Source organism: Molossus molossus, unplaced genomic scaffold (assembly GCF_014108415.1).
Source record: "Molossus molossus isolate mMolMol1 unplaced genomic scaffold, mMolMol1.p scaffold_m16_p_10, whole genome shotgun sequence".
In the NCBI taxonomy this organism is placed as follows: Eukaryota; Metazoa; Chordata; class Mammalia; order Chiroptera; family Molossidae; genus Molossus; species Molossus molossus.
In genome coordinates this window covers 3,640,367-3,661,762 of record NW_023425345.1, presented here as the reverse complement: position 1 = coordinate 3,661,762, position 21,396 = coordinate 3,640,367, and the positions used below count along the sequence as shown (strand labels likewise).

The window sequence follows — 21,396 nt, the reverse complement described above, 5'->3', positions numbered from 1 at the left end:
GCAAAACCGGCTGGGACATGGGATTTTTTTTTTTTTTAAGACAATGGGGAATAGAAAAGTTATGGGATATAATAGAGCCTTTGAAGTCACTCAACACAATACCTTACATATCATTAGTAGTTGGCACTTTGGTTTTGCAAAAGTTGGACCTTAAGCCATTAAAGTCTTTAAGGGTTCTGTTCTTTGTCCAGGCAAAGGTAAAAATAAAACAAATCTTTTTTTTTTTTTTTAGCTTTTTATTATTTTTTAAAATTAATTAATTTTTATTACAGTTGTTTCTCCTTTTTCCCCCACTGATTCCTCCCCCCCCCCCCCCCCCGTCCCCAGCTTTGTTGTCCATGTCCATTGTTCATGCACACATGCATATAGTTCTGTGGTTTATCTCTCCCCCACCACCCCCTCTTCTGGGGATTGACAGTCTGTACCCCACTTTCATGTCTCTGGGACTGCCCCATTCCTCACACTGTTACATTCATTATATTCCACATATGATACTTGTCTTTCTCTAAAACAAATCTTTAGATATCTACTAACACACTGCAAGTTAGTGACCTTACAAGTTGTCTTCTATTTTTATTCTTTCCATGTCTGTGTCATATCAACAGTGTAACAGTAATCTATCATTTATTGAATGATCCTGTAAACCAGTCAGCAACTAAGCCTTCAGCATGAATTCCTTTTTTTATTTTTTTCAACAGCAGTGACTTATTTATTTCTGATGACTCAGTGGATCAGAAGTCTGGGCAGGGCCTAGTTGGCCAGTTCTTCTGTTGCAGCCGGGGTCAGCTGAGGTGTCTCATGAATTATAGTCGATGGCAGCCAGGCTAATCTAGAAGGCTTCACTCAGATGTCCCGTGTTTAGCTCCCCAGTGTGCCCTCTTTCACTGCATGTGTTGCCCCACCACTCAGTATTTTATCTCAAACTTTCTTTATTTTTTTATTTAATTTATTGGGGTGACAGTGATTCACAAAACTATACAGATTTCAGGTGTACAACTCAGTAAAACATCACCTGCACACTGCATCATGTGCTGATCACTCTAAGCAAAGTCCCTTCCTGTCCTCAACCCCCCCTCCTCCCCCTCCCGCCTTTGTCCACCTCCCCTCCCCCCACCCCCTGTCCCTCTAGCTATCACCACACTGTTGTCAGCATGAATTCTGTTTTTTTTTTTAAGAGAGAGAGAAAAGAGGAGAAACATCAATGTGATAGCGAAACATTGATCAGCTGTCTCCTGCACGCCCCCTACTGGGGATTGAGCCCTGCCACCTGGGCAAATGCCATGATCAGGAATTGAAATGGCAACCTTTAAGTGCACAGGAAGATGCCCAATCAACTGAGCCATACCTGCCAGGTCTCAGCATGAATTCTTATCTTACCTTTACTAAAGTCTCTGGGGAAAGACCCTGGTGTTAGCCCTATTTTTTTTCTTTTTTGAGCCTTCCGGTAAAAACCGGAAGGCCTACTAGACAAATTCAAAAAGAGCTATAAGCACTCCTTTTTTTAAAATTGATTTGAGAGAGGGAAAAATAGAAACATCGATTAGAGAGAACATCAATTGGCCGCCTCCTGCATGTCCCCCACTGGGGATCTGGCCCACAACCTGGGCATGTACCCTGACCGGGAATCAAACCGGCGACCTCTTGGTGCATGGGTCGGCGCTCAACCACTGAGCCACACTAGCATGACTATCCCCATTTTATAGATGAAGAAAAGGTTCAAAGGGTTGAGAAAATTTGCCTCAGGTCTGAGTTAGTGTGTAAAGGAGTCAACTCAGTATTTGCTGTTTATAACTACTATCCTACATTATACTTTTATTTTTAATCCTCACCCAAAGATATTTTTTTATTTATCTTCAGTTAGAGTGGGAAGGAGGGAGGGAAAGAGAGAAACATCAACATGAGAGGGACACATCGACTGGTTGCCTCCCTCACGACCCTGACCAGGAATGAATCGCAACTGAGGTACGTGCCCTTGACTGGAATCGAACCTGTGACCCATTGGTTGATGGGCCAATGCTGTAACTGCTGAGCCAAACCTGCCAAGGTGCCTACATTATACTTTTATAGGTCTTCTTCCTTTACATGGAAAAACTCATTTTCACCTAACTCTTCTATTCCTGTTACTTCCTGTATCTAGGTTGAACTGTTCAATCTTTTGTCTACAATTGGACATTCACCTGGGAGATGACCTAAGAATCACCCCAGACATGTCTAAAACTGAACATATACTGTCATACCTCCAAAATTATCTTTTCTTTTTAACTAAACTCTTTATTTTTCCTAGTGATGTTCTTCCCATGAATCACTAAGCCACAAAATCTCAGTATTTTCTCGTTCTTTCATTTCTCCCTTGTTCCCTGGATCCAGGCAGTGATGATGTCCCCAAGTGGTTTAGTCTGCCGTCATTTCTCTCTTATCCATGTCTTCTGTTCCATTCTGTTTGCTGTCACCAGGTTTTGCACCCTAGTTTAAACACTACATACTGAATCTACTACAAAATCTCCTGATAGTATCCTAATTAGTCCCCAGCCTACCTTTATTGCCTCCTTTACTTCTCTGCCCCTGTGAAATGTTGTTCACCCAGAACTGAGGAGAAACATATTTGGTACAGAAAAGGTGTAAATTGAACCTTGGTTTATATTTTCCAGTCTCTCTGAACCCATCTGTTTATGTAAATCCTTTAAGACCTGTCTTTGCAAAGTGTTTGATAATAGCCCAGCATTGTCTTTCTCCTCTGTGTATTGAACATATATGATGTTGCCTGGGGTTACCAATTTTGTTACTCGTCTGTTCTGTTTTTCAATCTGACCTTTAAGTTCTTGAGAATAACTGTTTCTATTACCCACATACTGATTTAACGTCTTAAAACATAGTAAACTCTTAGTGAATATTTGTTGATTGTATTTTTTAAATCTGTTTGAATATTATCTAATATTCTGGATCAAGAAAAGTGTAATTTTCTAGTGTATGTTCCAGTAAGTCAGTAAGTATTTATAGAATATTTTAGTTCCACTAGGTTTCACATTCTTTTTTTTTTTTTTCCCTCCCTTATTGATTTTTAGAGAGAGGATGGGAGAGGGAGAGAGAGATAGAAACATCAATGAGAGAGAATATCAGTTGGCCGCCTCCTGCATGCCCCACATTGGGGATCAGGCCCACAACCCGGGCATGTGCCCTGACCAGGAATCTAACCAGCAACTTCTTAGTGCATGGGTCGATGCTCAACCACTGACCCACACCAGCCAGGCAGGTTTCACATTCTATATCTGTAAGACTAACGGCTTCAGGAATCCTTTCCTTAAATTTATCTTCTCTTTCAGATTGTGTTTAGTTAAGAAAGCAGTAGGAAATTAGTTATCTTATTAAGTCTTTAGTCCATCTGGTAATTTGTCAGTTCAGAGTTGAGGTCATTGAAAATTTTATGTTTAATAAGCTCAAAGAACAATATTTTGTATTGCTCCTTTTAAAATATTTTTAGAATTAAATGTGTGTGTGTGTGTGTGTGTGTACACAAAATTTATGTGCATTTGGTGACAGGGGTGACCTATCTAACCTTATTTCTTAATTTTCTTACAGCAAAGTTCCCTGATTACAAATCAACATGGTCCCCAGATCCCATAGGACACAACCCCACTCATCTCTCCAACAAGATGTGGAAAAACCATATTTCCTCAAGGAACACTACACCGCTGCCCCGCCCACCTCCTGGTCTGACCAACCCCAAACCATCATCTCCCTGGAGCAGCACAGCACCACGATCAGTCAGGGGGTGGGGGACACAGGACTCACGGCTTGCCTCGGGTGAGAAGGATCTGCCTAAAGGAGCATCTTATGTTAACACAAATGGTGAAGACATGATGAAGTCTTTGCAAGAGATGAAATTCAGGTTGACTGGTAGAGGAAAAAGTATCTCTTGAGTGGAAAATTATAGTCAGCGTAAGGCAAAGGGACCCAGGAATTCCCAAGGTACTGATGGAGTAAAAATGACAAACAGAGTGAGAGCACTAGGAGGAAAATGTTTTCTTACAGCAAAGGCATAATAGTGCATAGAGGTCTAGGTCTAGGAAAAGAGAGCTGGCTATTCAGTGACAAGATAAAGATCGGAGTGCAGTGGAAAAGACACAGTGATTTATACAAAGAGAGAAGCATGTGGGCTATATCAAAATGTTTCTCACTCATGCCTTTTTAAATTTTCTGATGGCTCTTTCTAATCCTTTTTCTGGTTGCTTACAGCCTCTACCTGGAGTGATGGTGGTTCAGTTCGTCCTAGTTACTGGCTGGTTCTTCACAATCTCACTCCACAGGTAATCATGCTTTCTTGTGATTTTCTAGATAGGACTTAATTGTGTTAAGAGTGAGAAACTCAGAGATGTGGATAGATATGAAAACTCATTTATTTCCTGGTCACTGCAGAGAGGTCCAGCCTGCCAAGGGTGTGTCTTGCCACCCAAGGCTTAAAGCCTACTGGTGAAGAGGGGGTGTTGGCCACTCAGTGTCATGCCTGCCCTGTGGTGATGTTAACACATGTACTTTATAAAATAGTGACAATGGGGCGTTACTGTCTGGTGAATTCTGTTTAACAGAGATAATTTGCTGTGTAGAGCCGTTTGTCAGAATCTAGAATTAAATGGAAGATGGCTGTTTAAGTGTTTTAACCACATGCAAAAACAGTTACCTGTTTCTGTGTTAGTTATCAAAGACCTGAAGCTCGATATTAATGGATTTTCTGCTCCATAAATAATTAACCATCTATCTCTGCAGAACAAACGTGTCTATTTCATAGTTTAAATGCCTCATGGGTACTTCTAATTTTCTGTGTTACCCTCTTCTATGTAGATGGCATTACTCATTTCCGTCCTCAGAATATGCCCTCTGGGTTGTTTGTACTGTGGTGGGACTTCATTTCTACCAAAGCGCCACTGTCCCTTCACATTGGTTGCTTGATAACTGACACATTTGCAGCAGCACTATGTTGAGGATTCAAGTGAGATTAAATGAACCCATCGAAACTGAGCCTGTAACCTTCATTTGAACTTGCCAGCACAACCTTTGCAACACTTTGTCAAAAGAGGTCAATTATGCCTCCATGCCTTTGACTCACAGAATGATTTGTCTAGCATTTAATTTATAAACAGAGTCGTGTACACTTTATTAAGCTAGCACTTTCCAGAGTGTTTCCCGTTGTCTAATATGTTTGGAATATATACTTGATTAAACAAAATTAAGTAGGTTTGTTCACCAAGCCTTTTTAGTTCCTTTAAGATGCTAACATGTATTATGATCCTCTGTGGGGAAATACAGCTTCTCCTAAATTTATTTGCCTAGTGAACTCATTTGTGGGGAGTAAATCCAGGGCTTGTATTTCATGGTCCATGTTGAGAAAGTCAGTTTCCTAAATACAGTTAACATGAGGAAGAATCTGGATTGGCTTTTAATCCCTGTATCTAATAACTCAGCTAAAAGTCCCAGGTTATTTAGCTAATGGTTGACTGAAGCATGAAGATTTTATGTTACTATCCTCAAAACTATATATGCCTTATTATTTCTAATGAAATAATGTGGTGGATGTAATGTGGTTAGGATGAGAGAAGGGGTACACTGTGTTGAAATTAACCTGGGCAAGCTAACCAGCTGTTCACTTCTGTTTCATAATATGAAAATTTACTTACGTGTGTGTGTGTGTGTGTGTAAAGAAATATAGGTTGGCTGTGTTTATATTAGAAAGAATTCATTAATTTTAAAAATCAACACTGCCTCATAGCCAACTAATCTCAGTTGCAGCTTAAAAGAAGGATATACAGTCAAATCTTCAGTTCCTGGATATTTATTATTATCCAAAATTTCTTTAGAAGACATCTACCCTGAAAAGCCACTAAGTGGCATACATTGATATGCTTCTGTAGTCGATTGTCAGTTTAAAAACAATGCTAAGAGCTGTTTCTCCAGTCGTTTTCTATGAAGAACTATGGTGAAACTGCCAGTTTCATCCTGCAGGGTTTCCATGATAAAACCACAGAATGTTTCCACTGCTGCTGCCAGGAGCACAACTTTTGAAGGCTATTCCAATAGTAATGTTTCACTTCTAAAGAAATGAACTGAAATGTTGGACTGAGCAGCTTAAATAAACTTAGTTGAGAGCTTGATACAAATAATGAGAGTGAATAGATTTGTTGATTTGAGTCATAGGTGAGGGCAATTATCCCCTGTCATTGGACATCTTAGTGGTGAGAGTCTAAGGTGAGCAACTGTAACCTTTGGTCCAATTGGCAGAGGACAGAGAAGTAGGTAGAATAGTCTCACTTTGAGATGGCCAGAGGAGGAGTAAAAGGACATCAGAACAGTCTATGAGCTGGGGCAGCAGTAGTTAGCAGTGCTTTTCTTGTTTGTGGCTTTCTTTCTAGCTCTTTGTGAGATTTTTAACCAGGGAGGTGACTATATTAGTAATGATGCTGAGAACTTTGCATGTTTTCTTAAACTCTTATTTGGGTAGCATCTTATTTCTGCTTTTTAAAGCTCTACAAATTAGCACATGTTCACCTGTTTGCCTCTTAAAGAATATAGACCACAGATTGAATCAATGCTTTTGTTTTGAACTGCATCTGTGCAAACTTTTTGATTTGCAAAATGGGCACATTAGATCTTAGCCCAATGCTTTGAATATCTTAAAATTTCCCTTTAAGACCTCAGTATTCAATGCACTCTTTCCTTACTTTGAGTTCTTCATTCATCCCTCCAACTTATTTAGTACTGATACTGTTATTTACAAACCAGAAGTTCTTCTCATTCTCTTATATAAGAAAGAGGTCACTTGACTTTCTATCACAGCCCACCTCCAGTTTTTATCTCACAAATGTCTTACTCCTTAGATTGATGGGTCAACCTTGAGAACCATCTGCATGCAGCATGGCCCACTGCTGACATTCCATCTGAACCTAACCCAGGGCACCGCCCTGATCCGATACAGCACCAAACAGGAGGCGGCCAAGGCCCAAACTGCACTGCATATGTGAGTACCTGTCCTATGCTCACTGAGACAAACACACTGGAAAATGCATACATGAGTATTCTGGCACCTGCTTAATTAAACAAAGATGCACGAGAACTTGCTCAAAACATCATCTCATAAGTTAATTGTTTGGTACTGAGATGACTGATTTTTACCTGCCTAAGCATGAATTGTCCTGTGTATATCATAGGCTGATACATAAGCCAATAATCAGAATTCCACAAGTGAAGAATTTGTGAAGTAGTGAATAAAATTTAAGTACCATAAAACAAAGCCATTACCTATGAAAAGGTGAAACCATAATTACAGTCTATTTTCATAATCATATGTAACTGCTTACTTTGGCTTCTTTGTGAGTGATGATGAAATGTTGTGGTCTTGGTAGATAGTAGAGCTTTTTCATGAAGTAGGTGAGACTAGATCAGACTGTGACCATCCCCCTCCCTGCCACTCTCAAACTGATGGACAGGAAAGAACTGACTCTTTGTGGCTACAGATGTCAAGATAAACAGCTACACACAGAACAAGCAAGTGATGGTGAGGCTCAGGCAGTGAGCCTTCCACTGAGATGCTACAACATTTCCAAGTGTCTAAAGCTGAAAAACCTTGATGCTTGGCCTGTGATCTTTTACTTCTCATGGGGGAAAAAAGAGGTGACATTATTCTTGACATATAAAATTTTCATACCGAGGGATATCTATGTGTAGTATCCTCCAGTAGTCTTTTGATATCTTGAGACATTGTGGTACCTTATTGCTTTAAATCAGTCCCTGGCGGCCTGGTTAAAATGCAGATTCTGATCCTGTGAGTCTGCATTTTATAAAGCATCCAGGGAATGTGGAAGCTTGTGGTCAAAGGGCTGCACTTTGAATAAAGAGGACTCAAAATACTCAGTTCCTATCTGTTTTAGGATTTTCCTCAAATCCATAGTTCTTCCCTCCCCTTTTTTCCAGGTGTGTGTTGGGAAACACTACCATCCTGGCTGAGTTTGCCACCGATGATGAAGTTAGCCGCTTTCTGGCACAAGCTCAGCCCCCTACACCTGCAGCAACCCCGAGTGCACCCGCAGCAGGTTGGCAGTCACTGGAGACCAGCCAGACCCAATCAGATCCCGTCGGACCTGCTCTGAATCTTTTCGGTGGGTCCACAGGGCTCGGGCAATGGAGCAGCAGTGCTGGTGGCAGCAGTGGGGCCGATCTTGCTGGCGCTTCGTTGTGGGGGCCCCCAAACTATTCTTCTAGCTTGTGGGGAGTCCCAACTGTGGAAGATCCCCATAGGATGGGCAGCCCTGCTCCTTTACTACCTGGTGACCTTCTGGGAGGAGGGTCGGATTCAATCTGAACTTAGAACCTTCAACTCTGACCTCGTGACCTTTTTTGGAACAGCAGCAGCACTAACTTGACCTTTTCGTTTTTTTTTTCAACTTGCAATAAATACATTTTTAAAAGGAAAAAAGAAAACGGAGAGAGAAAAAAAGGTGGGTCATTGACAGACTGTCTGAGCACATAGTTGCCTCCCTTATAACTTCAGTTTTTTTGTTTGGAATATGAATCCAAAAAGAGAACATATCACTCTTGAAATACTTGAATCATGAACGCCAACCTAGAAAGACAATGTGAAGCAAGTACACATACCATTTAAATTTAAACACAAAAAAATTAAAAAAATTAGTTTCTAGTTTTTCACTTTTTTCATGTTATATGGAAGTTGTTGCTAAGAAACATATATACTGAAAAAATAGCTTTTTAACTTTGTTTGCACTGGGTGTGTTTCCGTCCTTAGGTCTACCATGTTTGGGAGGGAGGGAAATTCAAAAGAATTGTTGGGGTGGTGGGAGGGAAGACTTGACGGAGCCTCACTTTAAAAACAAAAACATAAAAAACCTTAAAAAAAAAAAAAGGAAAAAATTTGTGATTGGCTGGTTGATAAATACCAGTGTGTTCTGGCACATGTAACTGCCCAGGCATGCTTGTTCTGGTATGTGTGTGCACGTGTGTTCATGTGCATTCGCGTGCATCCTTCTCTCTGTCTCTGTGTGTATGTATGCCTTTGTCCTCCTCTGCCTCCTCCTCCTACCTGACCCTGATTTCTCAGAAAGCTGCGTTGCTGACAGTCCGTAGGCTGGCTGGCCGGCCATCGCTTTTTACTTTTATTAATATTTTTTTTAACTATGAGAACACACAAGCATGGGGAGCACTGCTGCTAAAGCAACTCCTTTGGGCTGCATTAAGATGAACAGAGTGCTTTTTAATGATGAGAGCAGGGAGCTCCTTTACACCTGCAAATTAGTCTGAGAGTGAGTTTTCTCTAGCTTTTCTTTTGACCCAGCAGTAGGGTGGAGCTCTGCCAAGTCCAAAAAATTAGGTGAGCAGGAGGTACCTCTTGGAGTAACTGTGTGTTTATGTATTTCTGGGTTTTTTTTTAAGTAGCCACTAGGCTAACATCTGAATCTGTTAAGTTTTATGCAGGCCTTTTTGTTACTTTGGGAACAGATGATGAATAGTTTTTAATTATGTGATGTCTCAAAAGCAGAAAAATTATGTTCCCCTCCTTCCTTGTATAGTATAATCAGGTATGAGAAATTCATCAGAAAGTCAGGTAATGCTGAATTCAATATTTCTATTCTCTTTTTCATTTTATGAAAACAGAAAAAAGTAAGTTGTGAGCAGCCTCCTGAAAGCGTCCGCAGCTCCTCCCTCTCTGCTCCTTTCTTGCTGAGCGTTACCTGTGCCAGGCCGTGGCGTGTTACAGCACCAGGCCATCACTGACAGAAACGTTTACTTAACGAATGTTCTTAAACCAGTGTGTACTTCAAGCGTTTCCTTTTGTTTCTCTGTGTTGTGTATTTCCTGTGTATGTGGTTTTGCTTAGGCAGGTATAACTTAGCAAAGACTTTTAAGTATTGCACCTTTTTTTGGTTTTGACCTCTTTTTTTTTTCCTTATAATGTTGCTTTTTTTATTTCGGTATTTAAAGACTTTTTTTAAGCGTCAATGTAGTAGTATTCTGGGCCGAATAGGAGCTAACTTTTAATCCACAGTTATCACCAACATGTATGTACTTATGTTGGAATCAAAATGTATCGAACTGCTTTTTGTGAAGAGAGTTATAGCAGCCCTGAAGGGGTATCCCTTTATACAGACAGATGGTGGGTGGGGTGGGGGGAGGGGGTTGTATGCCGGTAATGTGCTAGCACTTGTGTGGACATCCCAATCTGCATTATACTGTTTAACATAAAGTGCCGACATTCTGTACCAGCAAATACCTGCCCATTCCAACCCTTGGTGGGAGCAGACCTCTACTGTCCTCCATAACTTGCTGCTAGTGAGGACAAAGGAGTTTTTCTTTCTTTTAGCATCTTCAGTGAAGGATATAACAATGCCTAATGTATTTGACTTTTAGCTTGTGTCTTTGTGTAAGGTGGGTGGGTGGGTATGTATAGGAAAAGGCAAAAACTCATTTAAGTGGTTTTGTGAGACAAAGAATGGGAATTCTGTAGTCCTCTAGGCTTACCCTGTTGATTATAAACCTAGCCTCAAAAGAGATTGACATGCATAATTCAAGTGAGCATTCGCTCATACTAGTCTTTATGAACCCTTCATGGGTAGGTGGTCAAACTTGAGTTTCCAGCATTGGTTTGGTCCCATTGGATGCCTTGTAGAAAACTAACTGTGCCCTCCTCCTGCTCTCCGGTTTTCATTACCACCGTGCCCCTTCCACCTCTGCCCACGTACAGTGTCTCCTCCCAGTCCCCACTGACTGCTCTCTGTGTTTGGAGCACAACCCTATCATGTGGTGACCTCCAGGTGAAGAGCAGCTGTGTTCAGACATCTACAGAAGGCTTAGTGTCCCTAGGCTAGGAGCACGTCCTGAGGCTCCTGAGAGCCAGTGGTGACCCTGCCACTCTGGTTTCCTGCCGTGTCCTGCCACACCCTCCACCCTTCCAGCCTGTTGGTTCCTTGACCTGCACTATGGGTTAGTTGAGTTCCTTACGATACTACGGTGAAAGCCGGGTGCTAGAGCCCCTCTTGTTTACAAGACATACTGAGGGATTTGAAATATGTAAAATTAACATGAGAAGCTAAAATGTTCTTCCATCATAAGCTTAAAGGGAAAAAAATTTAAAACTTTAAAAAAGACCAAAAAGTGCACATATATATATGTATATATATATACATGCATATATGTATATATGTATACACACACACACACATATAAATATATATTTTAGATGAAGACTAACTCTGGGAGCATTTAACAGTGTTTTTTGTTTTCGTTTTTAACATTTATTTTCCTGCTTTAAAATTTGCAAGCATTCTCAGGAATTCTAGGGTAGGAAGCCAGTTTTTTGAAGATGGTTTATTTAACCGTATCTTATCCTACATAGACAGCTGTTTCTTTCCTGTTAATACACTTTTACAAGTTCCTGAAACTTCAAAAAGTTTAAACAATTTTTACTTAAAAAAATGTAAAAAGTCTCCAAATATTATTGTCATATTGGGGACACACATTTTAAAACATGTAGAAATAAATATTTTTTAAAAATGATCAATTTAGCAGCAACAGGTTAATTCATTATCTTAAAAAAATAGGGGAGAAGGACTGAGCTTTATAGGAGCTCTATCACAGATATATTTGAAATTATATGTAATTTAATGGGACAGTGTTTGGTGTATATAAATGGAAATTCCATCACTTTGTTTCTTTCCATTTAAGACTAAACTGAAATCTCCCCTACTAATTTTTTTTTTAAAGAAACCCTTCTCCCTGTCCCCTAGCCCTACCAACAAAAGAAAGGAAGAAAGGAAGAAACAACTTAAAAAATAATAACTCTAATCTGTAAAATAGTATGGTTGGATTGCTGAGAATCTATGTAAAGAGTTAGGAAATATAGGTTAATAATTTTTGGAACAAATTTTAAATATAGGCATTACTAGAGGAAAAGTGTCTGTGGACTATTCTATTAATGAAGAATGTCTTACCTCCATTTGTTATGGCAGGAGGAGAAAATACTAGAGGAATCTAATAAGGAACAAGTGATTTTACTTTTTTTGCTCCCAGCTACTATGCTCATTGTAATTGCTGTTTTGAAGATCTGCTGCTTAATTATCCCCATCCCTCAGCCAGAGATGTGGAGTGTTTTCTTTCAGTTTTGGGTGATATAAAATTCTTCTTTTTGTATTCCCTCTTGGGGTCCGGGAACAGAACTCCCAAGCATGACTACAGCTTCTTCTAAACATCTAAGCTTCCCAGTGGGAAAGAAACTCCCACTTGACAGGTAAAGGGAGTGGGTGGGGTTGCTGCCTGCAATTTCTCTAAAACCGCTTTAGTGCCTTGGTACATACACCCAGACATCCTAAGCAGGGGGAACACGTGTGTATGTGCATGTGGTCCAGCCACTCCAGAGACATTAAGACACTTACCCATTATGGAAATTGGAGTGGTTCTGGACAGACCCCAAAGGCAGTGGGCTAAATTTAAAATAAACAAACAGAAATCAAGGAAGTTAAATATGCTGTTTATGTTTCAAAAATGTGGAATGCCAAGATCCTTCCTTGTGTTGGTGCCCTTTGTTACTGTGCATTGACTTCTCCAGGTATATCAGTGTGACAACTAACGTGATTTGGAAAGTTCCTTTGTGTTGGGTCAATAGAAAGGGGTTCGTATTTTTCTGTTCTTGTCCTTCCTCTCCTCTCTTTCCCCCACTCTTATTTTTCTTTCTTTCCTTTTTTATTTATTTATATTTTATTTTTGTCAACTTGCTGGAATCTTTGCTTTATTGGTTGGCAGTAACCTAAGAACAGGATATAGTGAGATGTAATGGAAGAGAAAAACTCTTCTTTCCATGGTATTCTTTGGCAAGAGCCATTTCTGCTGAGAGGTTAGATGGCTTCAAACACTTAGAAAATTCAATGGGAGCATCTTTTCTTCTACCACATTCTGGCATGTGTATAGAGGCCTGCTGGTCACCTCATTTACATAGATTTACTTTATAAACATTTTGATCATGTAAATTTGAGCTTTCTAGTTTTCACTGGTTTTCCTTTATTTCTTTAAACACTTGATCACTAGTGACTAGAGGTGTTCATCTCTCAAACATCGTGAACTTGGTTTCTGTCTACCACATGAGTAGCCAAAAGAAAAGCAGCACTAGTAGGAAAAGGGATGTCTTCCATCAAACTGGGGACCTCTGCTGGCAATTAAGATCCAGTGCCATGACCTAATTTTAGAGCTTTTTGTTTTCAAAAGCAAAGTTCATATCTCCCAGACACTGAAAAGAGTGGATAGTACATCTCTGATCCCTCAGTCTCTAGCCCTTGATATTTTTTATTTATGACATTCACAGAAGTTAACCAGCTGTGCTGCAAGTTAAAGTTCTAAACAAATTCTTTCATCAGTGTCCCCTAGTTAATCAACATTATCCGTTGACTGCCATTCAATTTCTTTGATTTACAGCAATTTGATTTTATATTACTATGACTCCTATTCTAAGAACTTTACCACCTCTTCTGACATGAATGTAGCATAAATTAGCAGTTGATTCTTCCAAGTTCCTGTGGATTGAATGTGATGTATAAGTTATGCAACAAAAAGAAAGGAAAAGAAATTCCTGCCTAAGAATTTGGAATAACTTCTAATACATCTAGCTGAAATTAAAATTTCACAGGCTATTAACTTGTTGCAAATATTCACTCACTTTTCGCCACTTCTTTGGAGGGAGGAGGAGGCAGTTCTTGTAGAGTTAGCAGCCAGATTCCATATCGACCTCAGATGCTGCATACTTTTTATTTTTTTATATTCTGGCATCGTGACTCTTAAACAGAATGAAAATATCTGTGTGGTGAGCAAAATGCTTAAGCCAAGCCTATTTTCTTTTGCAGTGTAAACAGGATATTTTCAGCAGACCTGGCTGTAACAGGCATCTCTAAGATTAGGGAACAATTGAGTCTTTATATAGAAAAGGTCCCCTTCTCCTCCGGCCTCAGAGTTCAGATTCAGCATATGACACTTTGTAGGTTATTGTTTTCGGTTTGGGTTTTTTCTTTTGTTTTAATTATCTGTAAGGTCTTTAGCTACAAGTAGAGATACATTTTTAGCTGGTTAAAAAAAAAAAAAGTCAAACTTGTTCTTTTCCAGTGGTTTTGCCAAGTTTTCTCACACTTCATGTCTATGCATTAACTATACTTCTTAGTGTTAATGCAAAAAGAAATCTTACTCTTTGTTTTCCCTCCTGTGAGTGTACAGCAACCAGGCTGCATGCAATAGTGCAGATGAACATATTCTAGCCTGTGTGTATACAGTGATTTGTCAATCGTTGACCTCAGCATCATTCAGAAAATAGGGTGCCCTTGCCCTTACCCTCTGCTGCACCCCATTACACACCCCTTGTACTTTCTTATCTGCAAGAACAGAGTGTCCACACAATCTAGAAATGGCAAATACACATAATGTTGTCAAGGATATCCTCAACCTATTAAAAACAAAATATGTATAGTTTCACAGCTAGAGCACACCCTGTAGTATGGTCTGTAGATTTATGGCCAGTGCCAAAGGTGTGTGTATTTTCAAAGGTGGTCCCCATTTGTCAGTGGTGGTATTGTTTTCATGACCTTAAATTTGATAAAGGAGATGCTGGCATCCATTCTTTAGATTTGAAATAATTACCAACTTCAAAATCTGTGAACATCGTAATAACTTAATATTTGAACATTGGCCCTCCCTACCCCACCCAGAATGCCACCTCCTCACCTACACTGCCAAAGAAAAGAGGCCATGAGCATCTACAGGATTGTAGAGGGAACACTGGTCAGGAAACAGGTACTTCCCACCGGCTGGGCATCCGCGCTGTCCTGTGGGTGGTCACTCGGTCTATATCTGGAGTAACCACATGTTCTAACATTTGAGTGGTTTTTAAACTGTCAGTCTCTCGTAGTAACCTGCTACCACCACCAAAACTAACAAAAGTGACCAAAACTGCCAGTGTTTGCCTCACAGAATTTAAATAGTTCCCTTTTCAGTTAGCTGTACACCTGAATTTGTTTTTAACTAGAAACCCCACACCAGGAAAAGTGGTACTGCCCTGATCAAAGGGTCTCTGCAAGACTCAGTCACTGGTTCTTCATTCCGCCAACACTTGTTTTGAGTATGGGAGGGGAAGGATCAGATAAAGGCAAGAAATGTTCTGTTTCAATTTTAAAAAGAAAATGTTTCCCTAAGTAACTTTGTGCCTCAAACTATTATTTCAAACTATAAATCACTGCTTTGGAAATAAAATCCCAATTGTAATTGACCCATTTCGAGGCAATATTAAGAAGCTGGGCTTGTGTTTTTTAAAAAGTATAGTTCCTTTTTACAACTAGTGGTGAGCAGCAAAAGACAAGTGGGAGGGTAGCTTACAATATTGTGGCAGGGTTGTGAAGTGAAGTGCTTTTCTTTCCCTTCTCTTCCCCTGCTTTCTTGGACCACTTACTGAAGCTGGCAGTTCTTCTTGGGCTACTGAAAGGTGTGCACAATTCTCCAAGGGCTGAGTTGTTGTAAGAGGTGACCAGCGGTGAGATGGAGCGGCCTTACTGCAAGATTAGCCTTACAGCAGAGCTTTATGGAGAGGAAGATAGGTATCCTACATGTGTTCGCCAAAAATGAAAAAGGGGGGTATTTATACAAAACCAAGGAAAAACAACCTTTGGAACCGTTTAAGAAGTTACATACCTTTTAAAGGTAGTCTAGTTTCTCACTAAGTGATGCATTCAGCATACACTTCTTGCCAGAAATTTCGGGCTAAGTTAGAATAAATGTGTTTAAAACACCATCCCTACCCCCCACACATACTTTTTAATTTTGTCCAAGGGATTAATTAAGTGTAGTATTTCTGAATGTGCCTTTGTGAGTACAGAGACCGTCTGTTTTAGGAAGACTATCCATTAGGATTAAAACAGAAGACGGTCAGCCTAGTCTTTAAGGAAGTCAGCATTTCTCCTGGCAGTCTCCAGGGGCAGCTGTTGAGTTTTCATTAGCATCAATATTGCACAGTGTGGAGTTGTGTGGAAGAGGCTCTGGGACTTGGGAGAGGGGGCAAAGAGGTGATGGTGCACAGGTGACAGAGACCCAGGTTAGTCCAAGAGTGCAGGTTGAATTTATCTATCTGCATTACCTAGTTTTCTTCGTGTATATGTGTGTGTGCACGTCTGGTTGTTTTACTTTTTGTTTTTCTGTAAGCACTGGAGAACTGAAATATGGTGATGTTTGTGACACATTCATGCATGTCCAGAGGCGGTTTCCCTGCTTCTGTGTGCAGGGCGGGCAGTGCATTTCCACCCTCTGAGTCTGTGTCCCAAGAAGGCAATTATTTTCCCAAATGGAAGTCACTTCATGTTGCTGTTTATTCAAACAGGGTATTACACACAAGGAAAAAGCTTTTGAAAGAATAAGATTGAAGTGTTTGAGAAAGAAAAGAGAAAAATCTGAAATCATATTTTATTTCTTCAGAACTGTTATAGTTAAAACATAGAAACCTGCAGCATCTCTTTATTTGTTTTTATTTGTTTTAAATAATTCCACCTCTTCTCCCCACTCCCGATCTTCTAAAGAAATATCAAGTGAATGCTAAGGGCCATTTCCATAATTCCTCAGAACTCCCCAAAGAGGAAACCGATCCCTCCCGCAAGATTCCTTCAGCTTCCTTCAGCTTCATTCAGGAAGACAAAGGGAGGAGAGATGCTGCCGCTCTCTGTGCTTCACTCTCATTCCTCTCTAATGGCCTTGAAATGTATTATTATGCAAATGTGAATTTTGATACTGAATTTAAGAAGAGGTTGTTGGATTTTTTTCTTTTTTCAAAAAACAAAAGGTCCCATATGTGGTCATCATTGCTTCTTTATTTTGTAACGTGAATTGTAACTATGCATTCTGCAAAAGGGGGGAGGAGAGGGCAGAAAGGGGAAGGAAGTAGCTTTGCATCTTGTTCTATGGTTTCTGTGTCCATGGTATCCCATGTCCTGGTGGGAAAGGGGAGTGAGAGCAAGAATCAGTAAGGTCGGTGGCACAGTGAGATGCAGAGACCTCTGGGTCCTCCTGTGGTCGCTGGCAGGCGTAATGGCCCAGCAAAACCAATGTGGTACAGGATTCTCCATTCTAGCCGTGCAGTGTTAACCCAGTGCAACAGTGGGGCCCCAACGGCTCCAGTGTTCTCTGGTAAAAAGTACTCATCCTTTCCTGAATTCCGAACCCTCTCAAGCTCAGGAAACCATGCCTCACTCGTGCTGACCTTAAAGTTCATCTTTTGTCAACTTTGAAAACCTTCTCCTCCTCCTTCTCCTCGCTCCTGTTTAAATTTTTGTTTTTTCCTTCTTAATCGTTTTGAAGTGAACTTAATTATAAGGAAATTGTCTTGCTCCAAGGGGAAGAGGATTTTTGCTTGGCAGGCAAAAAGGGTTCTCTTCCCATCCACTATCCCTCTGCCAAACGTGATCTCTCTGCTTCCCTGGCATTTATTAAGCTGTATATAGCTAATGAGCAGTGAGGTGTTTGACAAAGGAAAGCCAACAGCCTTCTCTTTGTCCTAACAGAATTCCTTTGTGAATCTTGCCTGTGGTGAATCTTGGCACCTGCATTGCTCTGGTCTAGGCATTATTTGCAACACACAGTATCGTACGGAAGAGATTGTTCTGCCCGTGTTCAGTGTTTCCAGCAGCTCTTGTCCACAGTACTGTAATGAGTCACAGACTGGACCACAGTCTCCTTGTGCCCGTGCAAGGCTGCACGGGCACCATCTTATCAGGGTTCCAATCTGTTAGATTGCCTTCAGACAAAAACAAAAAAAACAAAAAAAAAATTTAAATCCTGACGTTTCAACTGTCTAACACAAAACAATACCTCGAGGTACTTTTCCCCTGCAGTGTAGACCTTGACTCCCCTCTCCTTTTCTGACAACAGTGGGTTATCCTTTTGAAAATATGAACATGTAAATAGCAGGATAACTTTTTATAATTTTTTTTGCTGTGAAAGTAACCCTAAAATATGATATTTTTCTCTCTCTCTTTTAAACCTATCAGAAGTTTCAGTTCTTATTCCTTTCGCATTTAAGAAGAGAAAGCAGAACAGGTCAGGGTGTGGACTTGCATTTGTGGGCTGGTGTTCTCTCAGGTGCCTCCCATTCACAGTGACAGCAGGCCAGTGTCTAAAGCCTGTTTTGAATAGATACCATCTCATTCAGCCTTCTAGCTCCAGGGTGGGGAGTGTCTGAGTTTCTCTCTTCCCGAAGATCCATCTCCAGGGTTCCAGAATGTTTTCCACAGGAGACCTTGAGCTCTCAACCTTTCTTGATTCACACACACACACATACATACACAGAGTAACTAAGTATCATTCTGTAGTTCACAAAGGGAATTAGTCCCTGGCATTTCACTTTTGTGCTGTAGAATTTATAGCCTTGTCACTTTGTGATACTATGGAAATGTGTTGATTTGTTACTTACAAAGAAACTCATCTGAGATGTGCAAACAACTGCCCTAAAAGGCATGTGCACCCTCAGACATTCCTCCACCCCACCCCTCACCCATGGGACTTGGCTGACATTAGGTAGAGGGACATAAGTTTAACTCATGCTGCTTGTAGGGATCTGTCAGCTACCGCTCTCTTAGATTTGGCCACTTACAAGGCAGGAATAGAATGCGTCATTTTGAACAGCTTCTTCACAAACATCCCCCTTTTCCCCATCTTAAAGACAAACTCTATAACTGTCAAGAAGCCCTCTTTAGTTTTGACTTGTATAGTGACGACTTCCTTTGAGGGGAAGAAGCTTGATTATAAATGAACGTATATTCACCACTCACCTTCAGATTTCGGCCCTGTGGACCTTGGGATTTTATTTGTTTGGAGACCTCTTTTCTGTCAGTCTCCTTCCTCTGATCCCTCAAAAGTTCTTCCTGCCCTTATCCTTACAATCCTCCCAAAGGGCTTTGCTGATCTCTGCACTTCTTGCCTCGGGCACTCACTCCCTCAGCACCACCCTTTGTACACACACCAGTGACCAAAGTGTGTCCAGTGATCTCACAGAAGACATCAAAAATGGTGCATGCACCGTGATTGTGCTCACAGAGACACGTGCACAAGGATTCTGCACCCTTGGCCTTAACCTCAGTATGACTTAAGGTGCAGAAACATTTTTAACAGGTTTTAAAAAAAATAATACCCTTCTGGGAGGGGGAAAAAAGCAGACACAAGAGCTCAGCTGTGCCAGCTTCTAACTCTCCACTATTTGCTTACAACTTCCAATTCTGTGCCCACCCCACCTCATCCCTGTTTTGAGTAACCAAAAACAGACAAAAGCAACCTGAGGAGAGATTTCTGGATTATTTTGTCTTTCTCCATTTAGATGGAGATATAAATGCTGCTTTGGGTTCCATAATCCTAGGGGGCTATGTTTACAGAGTAAAATACATCCTACCAAATCAGGAAACTGAAAAATGGAACCTCTGCAGTGAGAGTTAGGTCACACTGATGGTGAACAAGAGAAGCAAGTGGACTTGGGGGCAGGGAGGAGGAGAGACGGAGAAGTCCCATTTCAATGACTTGTGACATGTCGCTCCCTTCCTCCGTTCTCCTCCCTTCACTTCTCTCCTTGCCCCCTTTGAACAGAAGGTGCAGAGAAGGGCATCAGAAAGAGCCTAGAGTTTTAAAAGGCAGCTTTCCAACTTTGCACACAAACAGGTAACAGGAAGGTACAGTAAAAATCCTCTCATCTGAAACACTGTCAGCAGAAACAAAACCTGTAAACATGACTGAATAGCTGCACAACGTTGATGCTCTCTGCAGGTTACCTAGAAGTGTTTTGTTTTTCTTATACTTGAAATAGCTTTTACAATATTATTTTTTGGTGGCTTTCTTTCCTCTCTTCCGGTGGGCAATAGAGAAAGTGGATGATGGGATTCAAGGAAGTTTGAGAGGAGAAAAGGAAGGATATGGCATTGTCTTTTTATTTTTTTCTTTAACATAGAGGTTCAATTAAACTCCCATATGTTGAAATTGCTCCTCATATTACTGGTTTTACATGGACACAGAAACTAGGCACTTTAGAGGTGCACTTGCATGGCAGGCTGGGCCCCCCTTTTCTATATTTTATTTTACTTTTTTAGTATAGTGGTACTTAAAATCACTGGTTCACTTAAAAAAAAAAACAATAAAATGTTAAACTCTACTAATGTACAAATAAGCTGAAAAGTTGCATTTTATGTGTATTTTTTGCCATAGCAGGTACTGTATTTCTCATGCTGGATTTCAAAAAAAAACAAAATCAAAAAAAAAAACAAAAACACACAAAAAAAAACCAACTAAAGGGTGGTGTTTTATTGGATTGTGACAGGTTGAGTAATAAGGAATTAAGTCTTCGTCATTTCATTAAAACTGAGAGATGATGTAATGCATATGTAAGAGTTTTCTGAAGGGTTTTTTTTGGGGGGGCTTTTAAACAGCTTATTTTTGTTTTTGTTTAGTTTTTTATTTTATTTTATTTTGGAAAGATATGATTGTATTATGTGCAACTCAGTTGCTTACATTATAACTACAAAATATTTTTGGGTTCCTGGAAAAAAAAAGAAAAAAGACTAATAAATGTGTTTGGCTGCTAAGCATTTATTGAGGTTTCCTGTTTTATTCTGCCAATTTAATTTGCTCATTTGTTGAATGTTTATATTTTTTCTACTCTTCTTTCTGCCCCTGCTCCACACCTAAAAGCTATCCAAAACTCAGCATCTGAATTGGGCCTCAACTTTGTCTATCTTGCCTTGGTATGTTTCTGTTGGGGTTGGCAGGTTGGCCGGTTGGTGGTGAGTTTCTACTCCTTGCTCTTACTGCCTGCCACAGTTCAAATTCTATAAAAGAAATTGATGTTGTCCTTCTGCCTTTTGTTGTTGTCTTGTTTAATCCTTACTTGCGTTTGGAGTGAGAGCACTAGAGTAGAGGAAAGAAGAGAGAAGACTCCTGCCCAGGGCTCTGCTGCTCCCACCTCTGCTGCTCCCAGGGAAGGAACCAGCCAGCTTTGTCCAGAAGACACCACCCGGTGCTCCCTGCCGCGCTTGGAGTGATGCCAAGGAGCTTAGAGCCTTCCCCTAAAGGCGAGGTTTTCCCCAGCTAAACAGCTTATTTATTATTACCTGCTAAAATAGAGACTTGTTGAAACGTGATTATGAAATACCTCTAGAATGGCAAAGAGGAGGAAGGGAGGGAAACTAATACTAACTCTTAGGTATTACTGTGTTTGACTTAATTCTCAGAGGGCTGTATGAACGGATAGCAAACCCATTTCATGAGGAATCTACGGCTCACAGTAATTAGCTGATAATAGGTAATACCAATCACCTACTATAAGCTGGCACTCTAAGCACACCTTATATT

General features: G+C 40.4%; 1 protein-coding gene and 1 non-coding gene across 16 annotated transcripts in view; one reads left to right on the top strand and one right to left on the bottom strand.

The window, feature by feature from the left end:
* The window catches only part of TNRC6B (trinucleotide repeat containing adaptor 6B), a 281,369-nt gene extending 260,772 nt beyond the window's left edge, over window positions 1-20,597 (top strand). For 7 of the 15 annotated variants that reach the window (XM_036252301.1, XM_036252298.1, XM_036252295.1 and 4 more), the window contains 5 exons: window positions 3,577-3,801; window positions 4,234-4,304; window positions 6,867-7,006; window positions 7,960-8,144; window positions 16,636-20,596. In XM_036252301.1, the coding sequence (XP_036108194.1) occupies window positions 3,577-3,801; window positions 4,234-4,304; window positions 6,867-7,006; window positions 7,960-8,144; window positions 16,636-16,895 (881 nt within the window). In that variant the 3' untranslated portion in view covers window positions 16,896-20,596. Of the gene's footprint in view, window positions 1-3,576; window positions 3,802-4,233; window positions 4,305-6,866; window positions 7,007-7,959; window positions 11,192-12,210 lie in introns of those variants that run through there. The other 8 variants (XM_036252303.1, XM_036252293.1, XM_036252294.1 and 5 more) reach the window with 6 other exon arrangements.
* LOC118624844 lies at window positions 1,433-1,495 on the bottom strand. Its single transcript, XR_004958508.1, has one exon. It is a non-coding gene; the product is annotated as a U7 small nuclear RNA (small nuclear RNA).
* Window positions 20,598-21,396: the final 799 nt, after the last annotated feature.